This window comes from Carassius auratus, chromosome 33 (assembly GCF_003368295.1).
Source record: "Carassius auratus strain Wakin chromosome 33, ASM336829v1, whole genome shotgun sequence".
NCBI classification, from domain to species: domain Eukaryota; kingdom Metazoa; phylum Chordata; class Actinopteri; order Cypriniformes; family Cyprinidae; genus Carassius; species Carassius auratus.
Window position 1 is genome coordinate 2,450,288 of NC_039275.1, and position 21,987 is coordinate 2,472,274.

Below are 21,987 nucleotides of genomic sequence, written 5' to 3' on the forward strand. Positions count from 1 at the left end.
TCCTGCTCTCGCACGCCATTGGCTATTGTGTCCATCTGTCACTCTCAAGTCGTTATTCGATTGGTTATTTCTGCAAAGGCGGGACTAAATGTGCAAGAAGCAAATTTGGCGCCACAGACGAAACACGGAAACCCTGAGTGGAAAACAACAAGGAGTTTATTACAAACCGCGAACAAACTCAGAAGTTATAGTCTTGTTTTTATATTTTTACATTTTTTAAGCTTAATTTGAAACATGTTTGTGACCGATATTCGAAAGGAATTTTATGATGTTGTCGTTAATCAGGTGCGTGCTTGTGTTCGTTCAAGTCACAAAAACCGTTACTGTTAATATTTACTAAATAGCTAACGTTACTCGTTTTTTTAAAGTACTATTGATACTCCAATTAAATATTATAAAGTACGTATTAATTTGTAATATGTTAATACTGTATTTGATATGTTACTGCTTGTATGTAACACGTGAAGTTCATAGTACGAACTCTTTACTTGCAGTTAAAATGCATAGGCCTATTCAGACACTATTTTGACTTTCTCATGGGTGTGTTTTTTCATCTTTCTTGTTTTTATATCATTAGAGAGTGGCCCTGTTCGTGTCTCCTGATATTGATGCTTTGTGTGCCTGTAAAGTTCTGCAGGTTAGTGATGCCATAAACTCGTGTGCTACAGTAACATTAAGAATGAATGTTATAATGTTACAACCTACACATGTACAAAGATATCCAAAAGGATCATTATGATGTAATGGTGCATAGAAGGAAGTATGATAAAGTGGTGTATATATTCAGCTGGTTGTGAGAACATGTTCGAGATCACACATGGTTGGTTAGTCTGTTTAGAGCAGGGGTTTTCAATCTTTTAGATGTTTTGGATCGTCAATGTGTGGTAGACCCCATCTGAAAATTCGAAAGGATTCTATATATTTAAATATATAAAGACCTAAATAATACTGTGAAAATTATAAATAATATTCTAAAATATTTGTATTATTTTTCTACTTGTTTGATGTATTTAAAAAAAAATTAATACAATTTTAATCATTTAAAGCTGTTTTTTGTTTATTTGGTTATTATTTTAAGTCAAATTAGTTTATTTTAATCAAATCTCATTAAGTGTGTTTTAGGTTTAATTTGTATTTTATTTTATTTTTTTATGGACCCCCATTACTTTTGGGAGGTTGGAAAACCCCTGCTGTTTTGAATTGAACTATTTCACAAAATATTTACTCAAGTGTTCAGCATTTTTAGTCAAAGTATTTGTCTGTGTCTATTCCATCCAGTCTTTATTTCACTGTGATCAAGTCCAGTATACTCTGGTTCCTGTGGCAGGATGGCAGGATTTGGGGACTGCCTTTATGGAGCATAAAGAACAGGTACCACTCAATGCTCTGCCATAAATGCTGTCCAATTTTCTGTTTTTAAAACCGAGACTGTTTTAGACTGTTTCTTGGTTAGGAGTCCTCAGCTTTTGAGTCTAATCTAAAAGCAATTGTTGTTTGTATCCGTGTGTTTCTTCTTCAAGTACCAGTACTTTGTTTTGATAAACTGTGGAGCAAATGTGGACCTGCTGGAGACCCTTCAGCCTGAGGAAGACTCCGTTTTCTTCATCTGTGACACACACCGACCTGTTGATGTGGTTAATGTCTATAATGACACACAGGTACAACTGTTCAGCACCTGAGTTCTGATGTGTCTTGTTGCAAGTATGCTTGATTTCTTGACTTGATCTGCAATAGATTAAGCTCCTGATAAAGCAGGATGACGACCTTGGTGTACCGTCCTACGATGACATCTTCCGTGATGATGAGGAGGACGAAGAAGGAGATGGCAATGATTCTGGAAATGAAAGTGATGGAAGCGCAGAGCCTTCTGGGAAACGAAGGCGTTATGATGAGGCATGTTTGTACATTCATATTCAGCCACACATATGAGTATGTGGATTATTTTTATATTCAGATCTTCTGATGTATGTATTAATCACTTCAGGATGCATTGGAAAGGAGAATAGAACGTCAACGGGCCAGACGGGAATGGGAAGCTCGAAGGTCATTTATTATCACTCCAAATTACACTTGCCAGTCCTGAGACATTTGTGTGTTAACTGCATTCTGAAGTGTGTTTGTGTTTGCAGGAGAGAGATTCTGTTTGATTACGAGCAGTATGAGTTTCATGGGACATCAGTGAGTAACTGTGATCATTTGACTATATAAAATATAATTTTTGCACTTGTGTATTTTGCTTTGAAACATGGATAAATATAACAATACATAGTGATTAACAGTCTTATTCACATGCATATGTTTTTATTAAAACTTTAATCAAATAATGCTATTTAGGACTTATGAATAAAAAAAAAAACTGTTCAATTTTTGAAAACTTAAAACGTCTTCATTTTAATCAAATTTAGATAAAATCTTAATTATCATTTTAAGAGGTCTTAAATGTGGGTATGGAAAAATTAAAATCGTGATATCTAACTTTAAAGGGTATGATTTAATTAAATGTAAGCATTGTACAGGCTCTTGGTTTCTGAGAAGTTCGCAGTCAATGAATACCAAACATTTATGCCAAGCAGTTGCTTATGATTAGGGGTGCTCCGATCACGATCGGCCGATCGTTAATGCGCATCTTGTCAGTAAAGCCGGTTCTCTAATCAGCTGTTAATTCCATCAGTTGCGTGATTTCACATAGAGCAGCTGTTACTATACAGAGCCGTTGTTAACTGAGAAGATGCGCCAATAAACGCTGAAAATGAACTGGATTTGCGCATCTTCTCTATTAACAATGACTCTGTGTAGTAACAGCTGCTCTATGTGAAATCACGCACCTGATGGAATTAACCGCTGATTTGAGAACCGGCTTTACTGACGAGATGCGCATAACGATCGGCAGATCGTGATCGGAGCACCCCTACTTATGATCAAATGTTAATGAGTTATAACAGTGTTTGCTTTTTATGTTTACACTATAATATGTTGTAATAGTGCATTGTTTATCTTTTTAAACGAGAATCTGGTAGTTAAAGCATGTCTTGATTAGGGCTGTCACTTTTCTTTCAAAAATCGATTGCACAATCAATCGGACCAACCAAAAAAAGTTTCGAAAATGAAAATAGGGTATCGATTTTAACCAAATACGTACACTATTAATTTTAAACGAATTAAACAATTAAAAAATATAGATGTTACAAAACTCACAAACAAACATAAAAAGAAAATAAAGAATTCCGAAAGTGCAGTATGCCTTGCGAAAGCTAGACAGAAAATACCAGCAAATTACACGCCTATAAGACCCAGTGACGACGAAAGCTGCGTCTTGTGCTACGTTCACACCAAATGCAAATAGAGCATCTGGCGCAAATTATTTCAATGTTAAGTCAATGTAAAGACGGGTCTCTTGTTTTCCTGTTCAATAAATTTGTAATGGCCCTAGCCTTTTTGCGCATTTCATTATGCCTTCCTAATTCCTAGTGTTTGTTATTCTGCACGAAACTTCATGCCAATAAATAAGAAATACTGCTGATTTGTGCGTTTCCAGTGCTATCTTTACGTTCGTCCGTTATTTGACGTTGAAAAAGGAAACATCTTTTTTTTTTTTAGACATGGAAAATCGATTTTACAATCGATTCAATTACCACTTATGTCTTAAAAATCAAAAATGAGTTTATTGTATAATTTTGTATCGTCAAAAGAGTACTTCTAAATATTTATACATTTTTTGTTTTACATAAATAGTCAATGTATCGGTGTTGAACGAACTAAATGTGAAAGCAATATTTTTCTAAAATTTATTTTATTTTCAGGCAGCACTGGTGATGTTTGAGCTGGCCTGGGTCATGTCTAAAGACACCAAAGACATGCTGTGGTGAGCTTCTTACTTTTTATTACCTCTTAAGTCACAGTAGAAAAAAATGATACAATTTGATGTAGGATTCACGTAAAAAAAATAAAAATAAATCACAAACAAATGACAGTTAACACAATTAAATGCAAAATGCAATTACCTAGAAATATTAAAATAGTATTTCCTTATAAAGTGTGTTGCAATAATCTGTTTATAACTTTGAAACACTATTTCTACAGTGTTTATTTGTTCTCTGAACTGAAACTCACTCTTTGATTGGCAGGTGGAGTGTCATTGGAGTGACAGATCAGTGGGTTCATGATAAAATCCCACAGTAAGAATTTTGCTCTTATCTTGGTTCGCCAAGATTAACATCTTTGAAACATCTGACTTCTCAAGCAGATGTTTTAAGTAACCTATGCATCTTTCTTAAACAGCATGAAATATGTGACAGACATCGCCACCCTTCAGCGCCACGTGTCCCGACACAACCATAGAAACGAGGATGAGGAGAACTCGCTGTCCATCGACTGCATGAGGATCACCTTTGAATACGAGTATCCTTCTCCACATGATGTTTGATTTGTCGATTGAGTGTTTGAACAGAATGGTAGTGTACTGCTTGAAAACAGCTTGCTATATTGTTTCATGCAGTGCATGCTTAATTTCACTGATTGTCTTGTACTTTTGCACTTAATTTTGTGTAAAAATGCCTCCTCTTTTATACAATGATGTGCTCTGTGCTCTTACACATGAGGGTGTTCATGCATAGACTTAAGGTGAACAATATACATGCACATGCATGATGAAGAGCTCTGTGTAATGAGTGTGTTTGACCCTTGACCCCGTGTGTCAGTCTGAGGTTGGTGTTGTATCAGCACTGGTCTCTGTATGAGAGCATCTGTAACTCCTCCTACACATCCTGCAGCTTTAAACTCTGGTCCATCAACGGACAGAAAAAACTCCAAGAGTTCCTGGCAGACATGGGGTGAGTGGACTGATCTTATGACTTGATGCTCACAGAAATACTTGGGTTTAATGGTGTAAACAATTTCAGTGTTTCTGCTAAAGCAAAAATCCATGCATTACGGTAATTTTATCACATTTATGGTATATTGTTTCCTTGTTTATCATGATAAAATCTTGCATGGCCTCCAAAAACGTACTGTTTTTATGTAATAGCAGCATGAAATATGATTGAAATTTGATGTTTTTCAAAAGTTAATAAGTTTTGTAACTCAAGTTTTACTCACCCTAAATTCGTCCATGATGTAGATGAATTTGTTTCTTCATCAGAACAGATTTGGATAAATGTGCATTGCATCACTTGCTAACCATTGATGCTCTGCAGTGAATGGGTGCCGTCAGAATGAGAGCTGATGAAAACATCACAATAATCCTTAAGTAATCCACAACACATCAGTCCATCAATTAACATCTTGTGAATCAAAAAGCTGTATTTTTTTTAAAGAAACAAATAAATTTTGGGGGGCTAAAATAATTCATCCTAGCCATAATATTGCTTTCTCCAAAAAGTAATCTTATCTGAATCAGGAGAAAAATATGAACAGATCAAGTACTGTTTACAAGCAAAAACAGTCTAAACAAAATGTTGGTGGATTTTGAAGTGAGCGAGACAACGGGAGAGAACTTCTTCACTGGAGGAAGTGTTATTATGGATTATGAGGGACTCCCATTTTATCCAGAAGCTGTGATTTTTAATGTTAAAACGCCTTGATGAATTTGTTTCTCACAAGCACTCACAAGACCATAATTGATGAACTAGAGTGGTGTGGATTATTGTGATGTTTTTATCAGCCGTTTGTCCTCTCATTCCGACGGCACCCATTCACTGCAGAGCATCCATTGGTGAATAAGTGACGCTACATTTCTCCAAATCTGTTCTGATGAAGAAACAAACTCCTCTACATCCCTAGGGTAAGGATGTGTTCAGGAAGATGTCATTTTGGTTGAACTATTTCTTTAATGCTCAAAATTTGATTCTGGCTGTTTTACAGTTTGGTGCATCCAATCACATTTTAGGGTTAGAAATATAATTTTAATAATAATTTTTCCCCCAGTCTCCCACTCAAGCAGGTGCGGCAGAAGTTTAACTGTATGGATATGACGATTAAAGAGAACCTGCGTGAAGTAATCGAGGAATCGGCCAATAAATTCAGGTGAGAGAGAGAGTCAGAAGTAAGATTGCACTTGCAGTAGTCAGGATCTGTCATGTTTAAACTTTTACTTGGCTTCTTCCACCTCAGCATGAAAGACATCCGTGTGCAGACGTTCGCCGTAAACTTTGGCTTTAAGAACCGGTTCCTGGCCAGTGATGTAGTTCACGCTGCGGCTGCTCTGCTGGAGAACGTGGAGAAGGATGAAACGTCAGCGGACAACTTCATCAAAGCTCTGGACTGTCTGTCCAGGTATGAAGCAGGGTTTTATAGTTCTAGTTATTTTTATAGATGTTGTAAAGTGTCAGTATGGTTTCTTAATGGCAGTTTTTACTCTTCTTTTCTCATGGGTGACTCTGCAGGAGTAATCTAGAGAGGTTGCATTTGGGCATTGATCTGGCCAAGAAGAAACTGAAGGCCATTCAGCAGACCGTGGCGAGCTGCATCTGCACCAACCTCATCCTCTCACAGGGGCCTTTCCTCTATTGTCATTTGCTGGAGGTATGGATAAAATCAGATCTCTTCAAGTTGACATTCATGGAGTGGAGCAAATTAATTTTTTTGTTAACGAGTGATCCTCTGCTTCCTCTTTCCAGTTATAATAATCATGCCATTTCCATCTTAAAAGTTTTTGTTTTCCATCGGGAGACAATTTTTTTTGTTTTGCATCTTCATGATGGAAAAGTGAATCTTTAAAGTGAATTTCACTGCACGACTGTAGAGTTAAAAAATGATAAAGGCTTTAAAATAGTCTAAGTGTTTAGAAAATGTGCATCATAGATGACCTGCTCTCACAGGGTTAAGGGGGTCTCTTGTCACATTTTTCAAACATTATGAGTTTGCATCCATGTTCTCTGCAAGCACTGTGAGTTTGGGTCACTTGTAACATGCAAATGATAACATTATATGTTTTCTGTTGTTCTGTAAAATAAGATTTTTTTTCTTACTCTTCAAAACTCTTATTGTAATGCATTAGTATTATAACAATAGTTTTTTTATTATATAATAAAGCAAAAACTATTATTATCGTTAAACAGTCTTTTATAGTATAATCTTATTACTGTAGTAATGTTTATTTATTTAATTTTGTAATTTAGTAAAATATCAACAAAATAATTATTAATAATAATTAGGGCTGTGCAAAAAATCGAATGCAATTTTCATGCACATCTCATCAGTAAAGCACTCCTGTAATTAGAAGTATATCCCCAGCACGTGCGTTCGGATCAGGGTTGCCAGGTTTTTACAACAAATCCTGCCCAGTTGCTTCTCAAAACTAGCCCAATCGTGCTTCGAGGTGGTTCCCAGATAAAAATTGCTTCCCAGGGTTAAAATATACGTTTTTTAGCAGGGTTGTCTTGGTAAAATTAGCATTTTAGGGGCTAAATATCACGTTATTTGTACTGGGGTCGCTTTGACCCGCGGACATGAAAAACAACCTCAGACTTGGCAACACTGGTTGGCATTTACTACACATTCACTGACAATCTACACAACATCGATGTTAAAATCGCAGGCGATTCTTTGTCGATTTTGAAAATTATTTTGTGTTAGTTGTCGGTAGACTACGGCTCTGTGTAGTAAATGCCGCTCCACCTGAAACAGTGTTGCCAAGTCTGCGATTGTTTTTCATATACGCGGTTTGAAGCAACCCCAATACCAATAATGTGATATTTAGCCCCTAAAATGTAAATTTTACCAAGGCAACCCTTCCAAAAAAAACTTGTATTTTAACCCCGGGAAGCAATTTTTATCGGGGAGCCTCCTGGAAAAGCGATTGGGCTAGTTTTGGACTAGTTTTAAGAAGCAACTGGGAAGGATTTGTTGTGAAAACCTGGCAACCCTGATCTGAACGCACGTGCTTGACAGGAGCGTCTTTACTGATGAGAGGTGCATGAAAATCGCATTCGATTTTTTGCACAGCCCTATTAATAATAGATCTTAAAGATACATTACACACACACACACAAAATTAATTATACTAAAATATATGAATTAGTTAATTATTTATAATTATAGAAAATTATTACCATTTAATCTTTAACTCGGCCCACTTCTCGTGTTACACAAAACAAAATAAAATTGTGTAATGGTATGAGGGTGTATTAATAATGACCGTTGTCTGTAATTCCTTTTATTGCGTTATTGTGTATCCAATTGATTTATTTTTGTCCTGTTTGTAGGGAACACCAGATGTGAAGCTGTTTTCTAAACCTCTGGCTCTGACCCTTCTCTGCAAATATCTGCTCAAAGCATTCCTCTGCTCCGTAAGTACAACCCTGAATGAAAGCAGTCATTTGTTGTGATGTGTCTGTGGAGTTTGTCAGCAGTCACATTAAGAACGGTAAGCACATGGCAGTTCTCCTGTGTATGTTTTTGTTAGACGAGGAACAAGCGCTGTAAGATTCTTCCATTGATCATGGCGGCTCCTCTGGATGTGGAGAAGGGAACTGTGATTGTCCTGGGAATTCCACCAGAATCGGAAACCTCAGACAAGAAAAAGTGAGTTTGTTTCATGCAGAGATGTTAAGTTCGCCAGTTGGATCATGTTAAAACGACAATTTTTAATTTCCTTCAAGTTTCTTTGGCCGGGCTTTTGAAAAGGCAGCTGAGAGCACCAGCTCCAGAACTCTACACGATCATTTCGACACTTCAGGTACGTCACTGCAGCACAGCATCATGGGCTGTGATCGAGCACAGCACAAATCAACCACTAGAGGACAGAGCGGATCAGAGCTTCTGTAACATCTGTCTGCTCTGACCACTGCTGTGTGTGTGTGTGTGTGTGTGTCTAGAGTTTGGATATCAATTTGCAGTGAGTAGTAAATATTTCTGAAGAGATTAAGAAAAGGAATAAGTAGGAAGCAATTACAATTACATTAACTTCCGCTCAAACTAATGATTTCAACTTGACCCTCGGGTTATGGATAGCCATATAAAAGAACTATTAGTGCTGACAAAATAGTTTAGCAGCAGCACCAGCTCTTAAAGCAGCCAAAATAAACTAATAACAGCTGCTGTAATGTATTTTCATCAAAGAACAAAAGAAAAGAGCAAATGAGTAACTGTAGCTTTAAAGGATCCATCTATATTTAATTTAGAATTTAGTATATGATAACTTTATTAAATTTCTGTATATTTCCTACTTGCTGAAGGGCACAGGTAGCTAAGTATGACATTTATTATAATGGGTTTATGTGTAGATTGTTTTAAGTTCACTGAAATTGTAAGTTATTATACTGTAATGTTGAATGACAGATTCCTAGGAACAACATTAGTATTGTTATTAGTGATACACGCCTTCAGTCATAAAGTATTAAATATAAAAAATATACTGTTCTTTTGTTTCTACATTAATTTGCAGATTGAATGAGAAATTATTGCAATATAAAGGTATATTTTAAAACTTCATTGTTAGGTGTGATTAATCACAATTAATTTCAGGAATGTTTTTTTTGTTTTTAAATCAACTGGCAGCACTAAAAATATTTATAAAATTCACATTTGATAGTTGTATGGCTTTAATGCTCACCAGATGTGGTTTATTACAGCGTGTCACACTACTGGACACCAGTGCCACACTTAATTTCAAAGCCAAATTTAAGCAATTCTACTTGTTAAGCTGAGGTATTGTGACCGAACAGTTTGCAATAATTGTGAATACTACCACTTAAGTTATTTAACATGCACATTCACTCGTTCTGCCAGAGTCTCGTAGATTTTTCCATCGTCTCCAGATGCACTCATGTGCATTTATCAACATGCCGCAACAGGTGATGTGAAGATCTCTCTCTCTCTTTCTCTCTCACGCTCTCTGCAGTTATTGAGCTAAAGATGGAGGACAGAGGGAAGTTTCTGGATGCCCTCATCACCCTGTTGTCATAAAGGCCTACTGCATGCTGGGAATGACTATCAAACTACCCACAGAAACTCTGGACATGTATATGTGTGTGTTTTGAGTCTGCAAAGAGACTCCCTTCCACACGTCACTGTTGCTCCACAAGTGAAATTTCACAGCCCTCGAGTAAACATGAGGTTAACGGTGTTCTCAGTCAGTGTGGTTCACTGACCTTCACCTTGACCTTTCTATCGTCTGAAGACTTCAGCTTAACCTCAGCGATCAGCTGGTGTTTTGGTCATGTGCTTCCAAACATTGTACAGGCCTGATTTAACTGTGTTTTGTGTCGTGTCACTTAGTATGTACTTGTGTGTGTTATATGTGGATTTAAATAAATGATTTCTATCATCTTTTGAACATCTAGTATTCAGCTTGACTTGCAATTCAATTATGGTTTCTTATTAGTTTTTATTTGTACATTTTAACAACTGTAAGATGATCAGTTGTCACTTTTATTATTATTCAGAAAGTTTGCCACATTTTACTTCCATATGTGATGATTGTGTGTGAAACATTAAATTTGTACATAGTTAATTGAAGAATCATGTCTTGAAAATGTTTTAAAAATTAAAAGGCCCAGTGGTGTATAATGAATCAAAAAGAAACATTTGAGCTTATTAAATTGATTACTTTTTATTGGATTTGTTTCTTACAAACACAACTTTTCGCTTGAAGACTGCACTGACGGCACCCATTCACTTCTGAGCATCCATTGATGAGACACTGATGCAATGCTACACTTCTCCAAATCTGTTCCCATGAAGACACAAACTCCACATCGCTGAGAGAACATTTTAAGCTGATTTTCATTTTTGGTGAATTATTCCTTTAATGACTTTGACTAGTTACACAGTTTGTGCAACAAACAGGCCACAATTTATGCACAATTTGGATTTGCAAACTATTGCAGAAAGAAAATCAAAACTTAAATTCCCTTTGACCAATTAATATTGATTAAAACTAATGAAAAGTTACTTTTATGTCACTCTCTGAGCTTGAGAGTATAAATAAGTGTCCAGTGCTGCTGTTTTAAACACATTCTGCTAGAAATCAAATCCAAGTAATAAAGTAAGCTTTGGACAGACATGAGGGTGAGTAAATGATGACTGCCTGATTTTTGGCTGAACTATCACTTGAAGTTTTCCTTCCTGGCGCTAAGGACAGCAGTAGCCTCCATCAGTGAGCTGTGGAAAATCCTCTAATGAATGGGTGGATGTGTTTATGTCATGGGTTATTATCAAAGTATGATTCACCGTTTATCTTTGCCCCATTTTCTTTTTTCTCACTCACATTCCTGTAGTACTACATTTACTTGATTCTTTCTGTACATCTGCACAATTTTATATACATAGTTATGAGCAGTAAAAATAGTAATGCTGGCTTCAAAGTCACTGTTTTGTTTCGTTTAGTTTTTTTGTTTTTCTTACTAAACTGCTCTGTTGGAGTGTAATGCACTGGTTAGATGCACATGCTCTTTTCTTTTTTAAAGATGACATTTGCAAGAATTGATTTATGCTGAACATTTCTGTTATTATTAACAATAGTTTTTTTTGGCATGTAGCTGTGCAGTTGTTTTCTTCTCTCTCACTGTGTTCTTGAAAGGTTTGATCCCATGAGGATTAGCTGCTCTGGATAACCATGAACAATAGAAGTCGTGTGTGTGTGTGTGTGTGTGTGTGAGAGAGAGAGAGAGAGATTCTCCATCACTTTTGGGTGGGCTTCATCCGTTCAGACTTTCATATGTTTCTATTCAAAAGATGTTTGCTTTTATAAAAGAAATTAAATCCAAAGAGACAGTGAAGATGTTTATGATGTTACAAAAGATTTATATTTTAACTAAATGCTCTTAAATTGAACTATGTTCATTAAAGAAAAAAATGCATCACAGTTTCCACAAAAAATATGACAATGGAAGAACTGTTTTCAACAGTGAGTGATTTCTGAAGATCATGTGACACTGAAGACTGGAGGAATGATGCTGGAAATACAGCTTTGATCACAGGAATCAATTACATTTGACAATATAGTCACATAGAAAACAGTTATTTGAAATTGTAATAATATTTTAAAATATTACTGTTTCTGTAGCTGTTATTTTTTATTTTTGAACAAATAAATGCACCCTTGCAAATACACATTTTAAATACTAATCTTACAGCGCAGTGTCGTAGTTTATGGACTTCAAAGTTGTGTTCTTTAAGCATCAGTTTTGTCTATTGTTTCAGACAGACACAAATAAATGAATACTTGTCAAACGCATAGTATATACTGTAGAGCTATAAAATGAATGTGGAGAGCAGTTCAGTTCATTTGATGAGACATGTTTGAGTTCATGTTGAGATCTCTGACTTTGGATTTTGGATATGGTTTAATAAACAACCTTTAAAATCCATGGAACTTTTTATAATGTTAAGAAAAATAATTATTTTAAGATCTGTTCACTGAAAACCTTAAATCGTTCTTCTATGGCATGATAACCCCCCTTTGGAACCTTTTTATTTTTGAGAGTAAGATGCATGAGAAATCAGCTAAATCTTCCATATGCCCTCATTTTAATTTTACAGCTGTCTTCAAGATGTCTTTTTCTTGCAGGTGTGTATGATTGAACATGATCTTAAGAATATGAGAAAAGACTGTCGAACATCCATGAAGAATCCCACAGCAGCCAATTAAAATGATGCCCAACTGAGAAAACCATTTCCTCTGGGTGAGTCAGAGTGTGTGTGTGTGTGTGTGTGTGTGTGTGTGTCCATGCTCTCTTACATTAGGGGAATGTTGTTCCTTTTGTTGTAATGAAAAGCTGGAAATCAAAAATCTCTGTTAAAGAAGCGAATCAGACATCTAAAGCAGAATAAAGCCGTCTCTCATAACTGAGACTGTGTCCGTAAGCTGGTGTCGCAGCAGGAGATCAAACCCTTGTCCAGTCCAATTTACTTTAAACCTGTACACATTCCATATTTCATTAAGAACATTCCAGAATCATTCCCAGACATTCCAGAACCTGCAGGGTTCAGTCACCGATGCCCCTCAGTGTTCCCACAGGAGACTAAAAGCACAAATGAGATTAAATATCTCTGTTGTTGCTATTAATATTGCTATTAAAAGATATTTCTCCTTAGAAAAAGACTGCAACACTATCCCATCTGTGTCCTCTGGAGTTTCAGAGGAGATCCCAGCAGTGTCTCAAACTGTGCTGTTGAATTTGAAATTAAGTTTTAGTCATTTTGTTGTGGTTTTGTAATTTTTATTATAATTCTTTTATTATTATATATATAGATCTCTCTCTCCTTTTTTTTTTTTTTTTTTTTTTTTTTTTTTTTAGTATTTAAACTAATTTCTATAAGATTGTTTCCGCCATGGGATATTTTTTTTTTTTTTTTTTTTTTTTTAATGTTTAATTTGCGAACTACCACACAATTAAGTTTTTTTTTTCTCACAAATTTAATATAAATTTGCATCAAGTTTACATTTCACAATTCTGACATTTTTCACAGAACTGCAAATTTATATCTTGACTTTTTCCAGAATTATGAAGAAAAAATATGAGATAAAGTTAACTTAAAAGTTACTTACTTTTTAATGTTAAATTTGATACTAATATTTATAGTTTGTTTTATATCAGCTTTATTTAAATTACTGAAAACAATTAATAGTTTTAGTTAACAATAACACCACTGACATATTGAATCATCTGTGTTTATATATATATATATATTAAGAAATTGAAATGCCAAATTGTACTTTTCTGCACTTTATCAACATATAATGACATAAGCATAAACTGAGGTGCATGTTATTAATAATAGCAGAAGTAAACAGGATCTGAGACACCATTAATAATTACGTAAGCCAAAACTGAACAACCTTTGTGAAAATAAAAGATTCTTGCAGAGGACCTAATGACTTTGCTCATTTCCCTGCATCAATTTTTCTTGATTATAATGACACTGCTGTGTTTAACGCATAATTAAGCACTCAAACACACATCATCATGCTCCTCCTCATTAACTTCCTTCCTGTTTCCTGTCCAGCTGACCCTTGAACAGGAAGTCTGATGATTATGTTGGTCTGTAGCTTGGCATCATCATGGACCACACAAACACTCTTGAGCATGTTCTTGTGCAGTGTTTGGTACAATCACAAGCTTTAAAAGATGCACAATGTAGTTTTTTACCACATTAAAGATCAGTTTGTGCTCAGTGAGAAAGATATTAAGATAAGGGCACAATGCACATAATTACAGACAGTGATAACATAAAACAACATTTCACAAAATGACTCTTCTTACAATATTTTTGATCATATAGCAGCCTTGCTGAGAAAAAGAGACTGCTTTCAAAAACATTCAAAAATCTTTCCAACTCAGCATAGATGGTCAGCAGATCATTTGACTGACAGAAGGAGTGTGGACGGTGACTAATCTGTTTTAGAGAGTGTGAATCAGGGTGAGAGGTTGTTCACGACGGAGCGTTACTGTGGTGATGGTGAGGCTGATGTCATCACAACCGCTCAGTCATGGGAAGCTGTAAATGACACTTGACCTTTGAAGAGCAGAGGTCAGTGCAGGCGTCATGAGAACCTGTCGTGCCTCTGTGTGTGTTTGTGTGTGTGACAGAAAGAAACACGTGAAGATGAGTGTGTGTGTTTAAACCATCATGTGGCAGATGCATTAAAGGAATATTACAGGTAACACATATCTTAAAGGGATAGTTCACCCCAAAATGTTTATTCTGGCATCATAAACTTACTCTAATGTTGTTCCAAACCTGTATGTGATTCTATCTTCTGATATTTTGATAGAAACAGTTGCTAGACCCCAATGACTTCCATAGTATGGAAAAAATAAGATGGAAGTCAATTAAATATAAAATATGAAAATTAAAAAGAATATAAAATAATCTGCTTCTGACAAGGCAATGTTGGCTCAACCAATGTTGTTAATTTGGGGGCGGGACTTTCTATTGCCCAAACAATGGAAAATTAAACTTGTTTGAAAACATGGACCTCTGCAATTGACTGCGTTTAGTGAGACGTAGAAGTTAAATGATGAAATTAAGCTTTAAAAGCTTAGTGTTAAATTTCACATAAATGCTAATTTTCTAACACAACACCATCTTTTTTTGTAGCTTTTTTTTTTTTTTTTAGAAAACTATATGAGTCCATTATTTGACTTTGTACTATTAGGAAACTTCAGGTTATTGTTTATTTTATATTATTGTAATATATATAAAATATATATATATTTTTTTCATATTTTTTCATTACTTGAAATATAAATATATATATATATATATATATATATATATATATATATATGGCTGAGTGTGTGTGTGTGTGTGTGTGTGTGTGTGTGTGTGTGTGTGTGTGTGTGTGTGTGTGTGTGTGTGTGCGCGCGCGTGTGTGTGTGTGTGTATAAATAATGATTTTTACTAAAAATACAGAAATGCAAATGATAAAAAAAAAGAGAACTATTTGTAAATTTGAAATATGAATAAAAACTAAGTGTATTTCAGTCGTAAATAACACTGTGGTGTAAACTAATGTTCAAATCACTGTGTATTTGTTAAAGATAACATGATTTCTGTATGTGAGAGTTGTTTGTTTATTTCAGTTAGTGTTGAGATTGCTCTTTCTTCAGATTATTGTTACTAATCTCTCTCTCTCTCTCTCTCTCTCTCATCCGTGTCTTGGAATGTCTGCCGACGAATCTTCCATTGTCCTCATCCATATGGCCACATTATGGGGTCCTGTCTCCAGGCAACTGCAGGTTCTTTAGCGGTTGCCATGACGAAGATTCTACAATGACGTCGTCGCTGCCCCCATGTGCCTCTCTTCATTATGGATGGTAGGGCTTTTTAAAAAGTCTGGCACCTCCCCCGAGTACCCACCCAAAACACACACACAGTCACACACACACACACTTGTTACTCAGACTCGTAACCTTCTTAGCTTCCAAAGGGTGACTGGAACTAACAATCCCACAATGGCGGCTGAAAGAGCTGGTGTGGATATTCATACAGACTCTATTGTGTTGGAGACTGAGAGAGGAGGGTCGGGGGAAGCAGTGCTGTTAACAAACCCATAAACTACAGACACACAGGACCACAAGAGTTTGTGCTAGAAAAAGTTCAGTCAAATAACCTCAAAAAATTACTTAAGTTGGCAACAATTAGATTCAATTAATTAGATTTAAGTTTTTTCCATGTGAAATAAATTAAATAAAATTTCCTAGTCAGAATAGTAGAAAAAAATATAATTTTAATGTGCATATACTTTTTAAATAAATGCATTTATAATTTAGACTGATATGGTAGATTCCATCTATTGATCCTGTGTTTTTATGTAAACTTGAACATCTGCTTGGCGTGATTTGTTGAACATCACTGTTTTGCAAATTGTGAATGACTACTAACGTAAAGTTATAAATTTGGCTTAAATAGATCAAATGTTTTGTGTAAATGTGCAAGAAAATGTGCAAACTGATCAGTCATATTTTGCAATGTATGATATTGTTTTTCAGTAAAAGCCTAAGAACTAACTTTATAACATAGTTGTATCATGTAAATTTAACAATAACTGAAAACAAAAAATCTGGCCAAAACTGATTTATTATTATAGATGATATATATATATATATATATACATTTGCCATTGACTTTTTATTTATTTTGTAAAAAGAACTTTTTTATATTGATTCTTGTCAGTTTTTTATATATAATATAATTATAATTTTTTTTTCAAAGTAAAGACCTAATATAATATTAATAATAATTGTTTATTATACACATTTTTGTAAAGAAAACATGGATTTTTTTATATGCATTTATGTTATTTTATCTATTTTTGGGGAATTTAGAACATTATTGCGAACTAAAAAAATCTGATAAATTATTTATAAATGAATGATCTTTTTTTTTTTTTACTATTTATTGTGTGGTAGGAAACCTTGTGGATTTTATGTACAATTTTCTAAATATGCATCTGAATTTTTTTTGCATATAAAAGTCCACTGGCTTGTCTCTGCCAAGGGAAAAATAACTTATTGTTGAATCCAGAGTTGTATCTTGTATTTAGAATATAATAAGTAAAACTTGGTTTTACATTCCAGTGTGTGACCTGTTCACTTCTACTGGAGCTGACCAGTAAAATCAGGTCATGCTGTTCTCCAGTGTGACTGACATGTTTTTGCTGTGGCGAGTGGCCATATGACCGGCTAAGCCTTAAGAAACACGGGTTTGGAAACCCAGGCAACAACAGTTACACTTCATATCTGACTGTACTCGCTTTTCATTTAATAACCACCCAGAACCGGATACTTCCAGCTCACTTTAATGAATTAGTCAGAACCTTTGTGGTGACTTTCTAAATCTAAGCCATCATGACTTTGTTTAGCATCAAAACGTGTTAAAAAAGCTTGAAACCACAGTTTATATGAAAGACTATAACCGTAATTTATTCTTGAACGTACAGAGGTATTAAAAAACCCAAGCATTCGTATTTGTGTCAAAACTGTAAATGTTTATTCCAAACAACATTCATTCAAGAATTCAAAGACAATTTAAAAAAGTTACAAAAAATAAACATTTCAGATGAGCTGAATAAACTGGACGTAAAGGTCTTGAGTTCAAGAAACATGAAGATGTCCATCCGTAAAGCACTGACTGGCAGAATATTCCCAAAATTAGACCTCCTGTTCCTTTTTCAGCTCTGATGAGCTTCAGTGTGGACGGGTGAGTTATGAGAGACCGATCAGTCTGGAATGGCTTCAGTTCTCTTGGCTGACAATCCAAGTGTTTAAGAGTCTCTGCAAATGTGCCGAAGCAGATTCCTCTAGACGTACACACACACACACTCAAAAGTAAACATCACAACAGCTATAGCTACTAACGTAATAATTTTAGACTTTGACAAACTTTTACAAGCTTACAAACTTCTCCAGGTACCTAAAAGAGATCTGTTGTCAGATTAGAGCTTCTCTTTCACCCATGAATGTCCTTGACAGTTTTGGAAAAGCATTTTTAGCAAAAGAGGAAACACTTTATAGTAACTTTCATTATGAAAACAGACATCAAAGATGCTTAACAGATCAGTAGTTTGTGCACATTTCTACATGACGTTATATGGAGTATAAGCAATTTTCACTCAGAAACTGATAGTAAATATTGCAATTAATTACAAAGCAATTAACATTGATTTAAAAGTGAAGTGAAAAGTGAAGACAGACTGAAATAGTATTTTCTTTTTAATATTCAATAATGTTTTATTTACTTAGAAAAATCATTGTTACAGCATATCATCGACTTAAAGTTATTATTAAAGGATTTATTAAATACATTTCAGCCAATCAGTCCAAAGTGCTTTACAAAATAAAAAACAATCAGGTATTATAAAAAATGATCAGATCAGTAGTTAATGCACATTAAAATATGAATATAGTATGATTGAATGTCTTCTCAGTTCAAAGTGTTGAAACGATCTGTTAAGCATTGAATGTTTGTTAATATTGTTGAAAGTTATTATAAAACTTACACCTTTCAGAAACGCACATCCTCAAAAGTTTCGTGTTAAATTAAAAAAAGAAAGAAAGAAAAACTTCCAATCATTTGTCCAAGATGCTTAAAAGGGAAAATCAGCCAACTGAGAACAGAAACGTCTGCAGGTGCAACACACAAAACCAAAGAGCATGTAAGTGAAACCAGTCCAAACAGCGTCTAAACGTAATTCCTCTTGTCATACTCCCCGTTAGATGTTGGTCTGTTGGTGGGTGCGTATTTGACCGAGTAGCCTGTGCTTCCAGAGGACGGACACGAGCAGCAGAGCATGCTTCCCCCGAGAAGAAGCAGCGCGGTGGCCGCCCAGCCGATGTAGAGCGCCGAGCCGATCTCCCGCTTCTGGGACGCCAGAATCTGAGGGTTGTAGAAGTCGGAGATGATGTTGTTGGCCATCCAGCACAGGGGCACGAGCACGAATATGCCACTGATGATGTAGATGACGCCTCCGACGTTCACCACGCGCGCCTTCACGCTCTCCGTCTTGATGCAGTTGGTGCACTGCGCGCCGGCGATCACCACCATCAGCCCGATGACGCACAAGACGGACGAGATGACCATGAGAGCGCGCGCGGCTTGGAGGTCGTGGTTGAGCGCGAGCATGGAGTCGTGAATCTTGCACTGCATCTGGCCGGTGCTCTGCACGGCGCACGTCATCCACAGACCTTCCCAGATGTTCTGCGCCACCACGATGTTGGCTTCGATGAAGGCGGTCACCTTCCAGGTGGGCAGCCCGCAGGCGGTCATCTCCAAGAGTGTGCCGAAGACGCACAGCATCAGACCCAGGAGCTCCAGAGCCGCGGAAGCCATCTCTCTTCTTCCGTAGATAGATCCGTGCACCTGTTGAGGGATGTTTGGAAAGGCTGCGTTCCTCTCCACTGACTTCAGCCTTTGGTTTTCCTTTCGTCTAAACAAAGTTTTCGCCTCTTGTTTTTATATTAATATATATATATATATATATAGGCCTATATATACAAAGTTTTTTCTTTCCAATATCTTCTCTTCTAACTTTTTCTCAAATTGATGAAAAACACTGAAGCGCTATGATCAGGTGGAAAAGCATCTCTTCTCTACGAATCTTCTGTGCTTTGACTAACGGACTTTCCCTGGACTGGGAATAAGTGGAGTGGAATAATATGCGTTTCGCCAAGAGGAGGGGTTTGTGTGTGTGTGTTCAAGACTGAAGTGAAACTTTTATCCAATCGCAGGACGGAGCATCTGTTGCTCGCCAATGGGGATGCAGAAAAGCTGTGCGTTTGAGTTTGAGGAGGTCTATCAATAAATTCAAGTTTTACTTAAAATAATAAGAATAAAATCTGTAAAATATTATACAAATAAAATTCCCTTCTTTAGATGTATAGTACATTATGTCAGCCCTTAAATACAAATATGTAAATATAATAAGAAAATGCAAACAATAAGTTAAAAAATAAATAATAATAATAAAAAAAATTGTCACAAATTCCAACGCGTGTTTAGACATGTTAAGACAACTCCAAGAAACTGTGACCCGTCTCCGCCATCTCGGCTCTAAATCTCCATTCTATCGCCCGTCCTCCGCATTGGGAACGTGAGCCATAATGGCTTCAGTTGCACCATATTCTCGCAGGCATTATGGGATGAGGGCGGAATTGTAGCGGTTTCCGGATTCCCTGGATTGGGCTGCTGAGAAGAAAGAAAACTTGGGAGGAGGGTAAAAAAAACTCCTGGTTTTTGAGTTTTATCACGCATTTATAACAGGTAAGGGCTTCTGGCGGCTGAAAAGTTAGTCAAAGTTTCTTCGCGCTTGTATCCGGAAGTGATGAATCACTTTGTATCAAATCCCTGTGTGGCTCGAGTAACTGCTACATGTCAAAGTTGATACAAAGTTAATCTGGAAAGAAGTTGCATTAAATAACATCGTTGTATCACTCGATACTTGGTTTCCCTGTTTGAAACTGTAAGATAACTCGTGTTTTCTGTTAGTGTCAGTTTTTAGATGTGTTGTGTGCACTGAAATAAAAACATTTTATCAGTCCGGGTGTGGACGAGAAGGAGGTGTTTCCACTTAAAACGAGGTGCTATAAAAATGTACCCAAGGTTATCTGTTGTTTCATTTATAAATTACATTGGAATTTGGCATTATGTGAATTCAGACGTATTCCTCAGAAAGGGGGTTGCCAATCTCTGCCTGGAAGCAGCCTCCACACTTTAACATGCAGCCAGCAGCTCAGTGTATGATTCAGTCTTTTGTCATTCATGAGAAAATCATACCTGTTTATAAAGCACTGTCATATGTAAGATATCATGGACCTTTCTCTGTGTTTAAGTTAGAATGTGAAAGACAGTAGTTGGTGCTGAAAATATAATAGTGATATAGATGTGATTATTGCTTACATATGAATATTACTATTATATAATTAAATTTATTTTCCAAATGCTTTGTAGTAGTACTATACAATAACAGTCAAATAATTTAACGTGGTGATTAAATGAGCAAAATACAGCATAACAAAGGAATATTTACCATGCATTTAGAGCTAGGCCTATAGTGATGATGCCTTAAAAATAAATGCAAAATTAAATCTAGTCCAAAACACTTTCTGCTGGGTCTCAGGGGGTAAAATATGTTATAAGAATGTTTCGCCATTATGGTAAGGTTATTTCTGAATGCTCATTGAATGTTCGAAACAACCTTTGTTTAAAAAAAAAAAAAAAAAAGATTGGTTATGTCAAAGATAAAGAAAATAAGTAACATTCCATTTTTATCAGTTTGCAAACATCATGTGAATGTTACTTAGTTTTTTTTTCTATGTTAGCCAGAGTTCTCAGATTGTTTTACTGTTGGCTGGGTATTTATAATGCAATATTTATTAATTTTTATTTCAAGCTGAAAAAGTATTGTATTCATCAAAATTATATCTTTTGACTCGTGTTATGTTTTAATAACCCTGAACCTCAATAGAAGTGGTCAAGAAGAGTTAACCAAGGACTGTTAGCCGTTTATCGCAAATGTGCTTTGTAAATAAGAGTCTTTTGCTTCCTTTAGCAGTCCTGGAAAGGTTTGCTTTGTAGCATGACATTTTGGGGGTTTTATATCACATTTTAGAATTCAGAGCAGAGGAAGAATGAGGAAGAATGAAAATGTTATATTTTTTGTGATTATTTTGTGTTAATAGAAACTGTTTGAAGTTGAAACAAAACGGAAACTAAACTTAAATCTGATTAAATATGTGATATGTTCAAATATAACATGATATTTCATGATGTCTTCAGAGTAGCACAAAATTAAGTAAACACAAATGCTGCCATTCATAAGTTTGGTGCTAGTCATTTATTTTTTATTTTTAAAAATGTTTTTAAAATAAGTCTTTTATGTTCACCGAGGCTGCATTTATTTATTCAGAAAAACAATGAAAAAAGTAAAAGTATTACAATTTCAAATAACTATTTGGCTTTTGAAATATACTTTAAGATGTAATTTATTCCTGTGATCAAAGCTGAATTTTCTGCATCATTCCTCCAGTCTTCAGTGTCACATGA

At 35.6% G+C, this 21,987-nt stretch overlaps 3 protein-coding genes across 4 annotated transcripts in view; 2 read left to right on the forward strand and 1 right to left on the reverse strand.

Moving 5' to 3' along the window:
• The first annotated feature begins 92 nt into the window (after positions 1 to 92).
• LOC113052715 (cell division control protein 45 homolog) lies at positions 93 to 10,280 on the forward strand. The gene is made up of 18 exons (XM_026217129.1): positions 93 to 285; positions 578 to 637; positions 1,279 to 1,371; positions 1,521 to 1,658; positions 1,735 to 1,893; positions 1,985 to 2,043; positions 2,130 to 2,178; positions 3,801 to 3,862; positions 4,125 to 4,175; positions 4,279 to 4,398; positions 4,698 to 4,829; positions 5,923 to 6,021; positions 6,109 to 6,270; positions 6,381 to 6,519; positions 8,202 to 8,285; positions 8,402 to 8,520; positions 8,598 to 8,674; positions 9,839 to 10,280. Exons 1-18 carry the CDS (start codon positions 235 to 237, stop codon positions 9,901 to 9,903), a joined length of 1,719 nt encoding a protein of 572 aa, XP_026072914.1. The 5' UTR covers positions 93 to 234; the 3' UTR covers positions 9,904 to 10,280.
• Positions 10,281 to 17,413: 7,133 nt separating this feature from the next.
• Positions 17,414 to 19,585, reverse strand: LOC113052719 (claudin-4-like). The gene has a single exon (XM_026217135.1). It carries the CDS (start codon positions 19,273 to 19,275, stop codon positions 18,628 to 18,630), a length of 648 nt encoding a protein of 215 aa, XP_026072920.1. The 5' UTR covers positions 19,276 to 19,585; the 3' UTR covers positions 17,414 to 18,627.
• Positions 19,586 to 20,056: 471 nt separating this feature from the next.
• Positions 20,057 to 21,987, forward strand: part of LOC113052718 (septin-2-like) — a 30,863-nt gene continuing 28,932 nt past the window's right edge. The window contains exon 1 of one of the 2 annotated variants that reach the window (XM_026217132.1): positions 20,057 to 20,205. The gene's annotated coding sequence lies outside the window, so the exon portion shown is untranslated. The remainder of the gene's footprint in view (positions 20,206 to 21,987) is intronic. The other variant, XM_026217134.1, reaches the window with a different exon arrangement.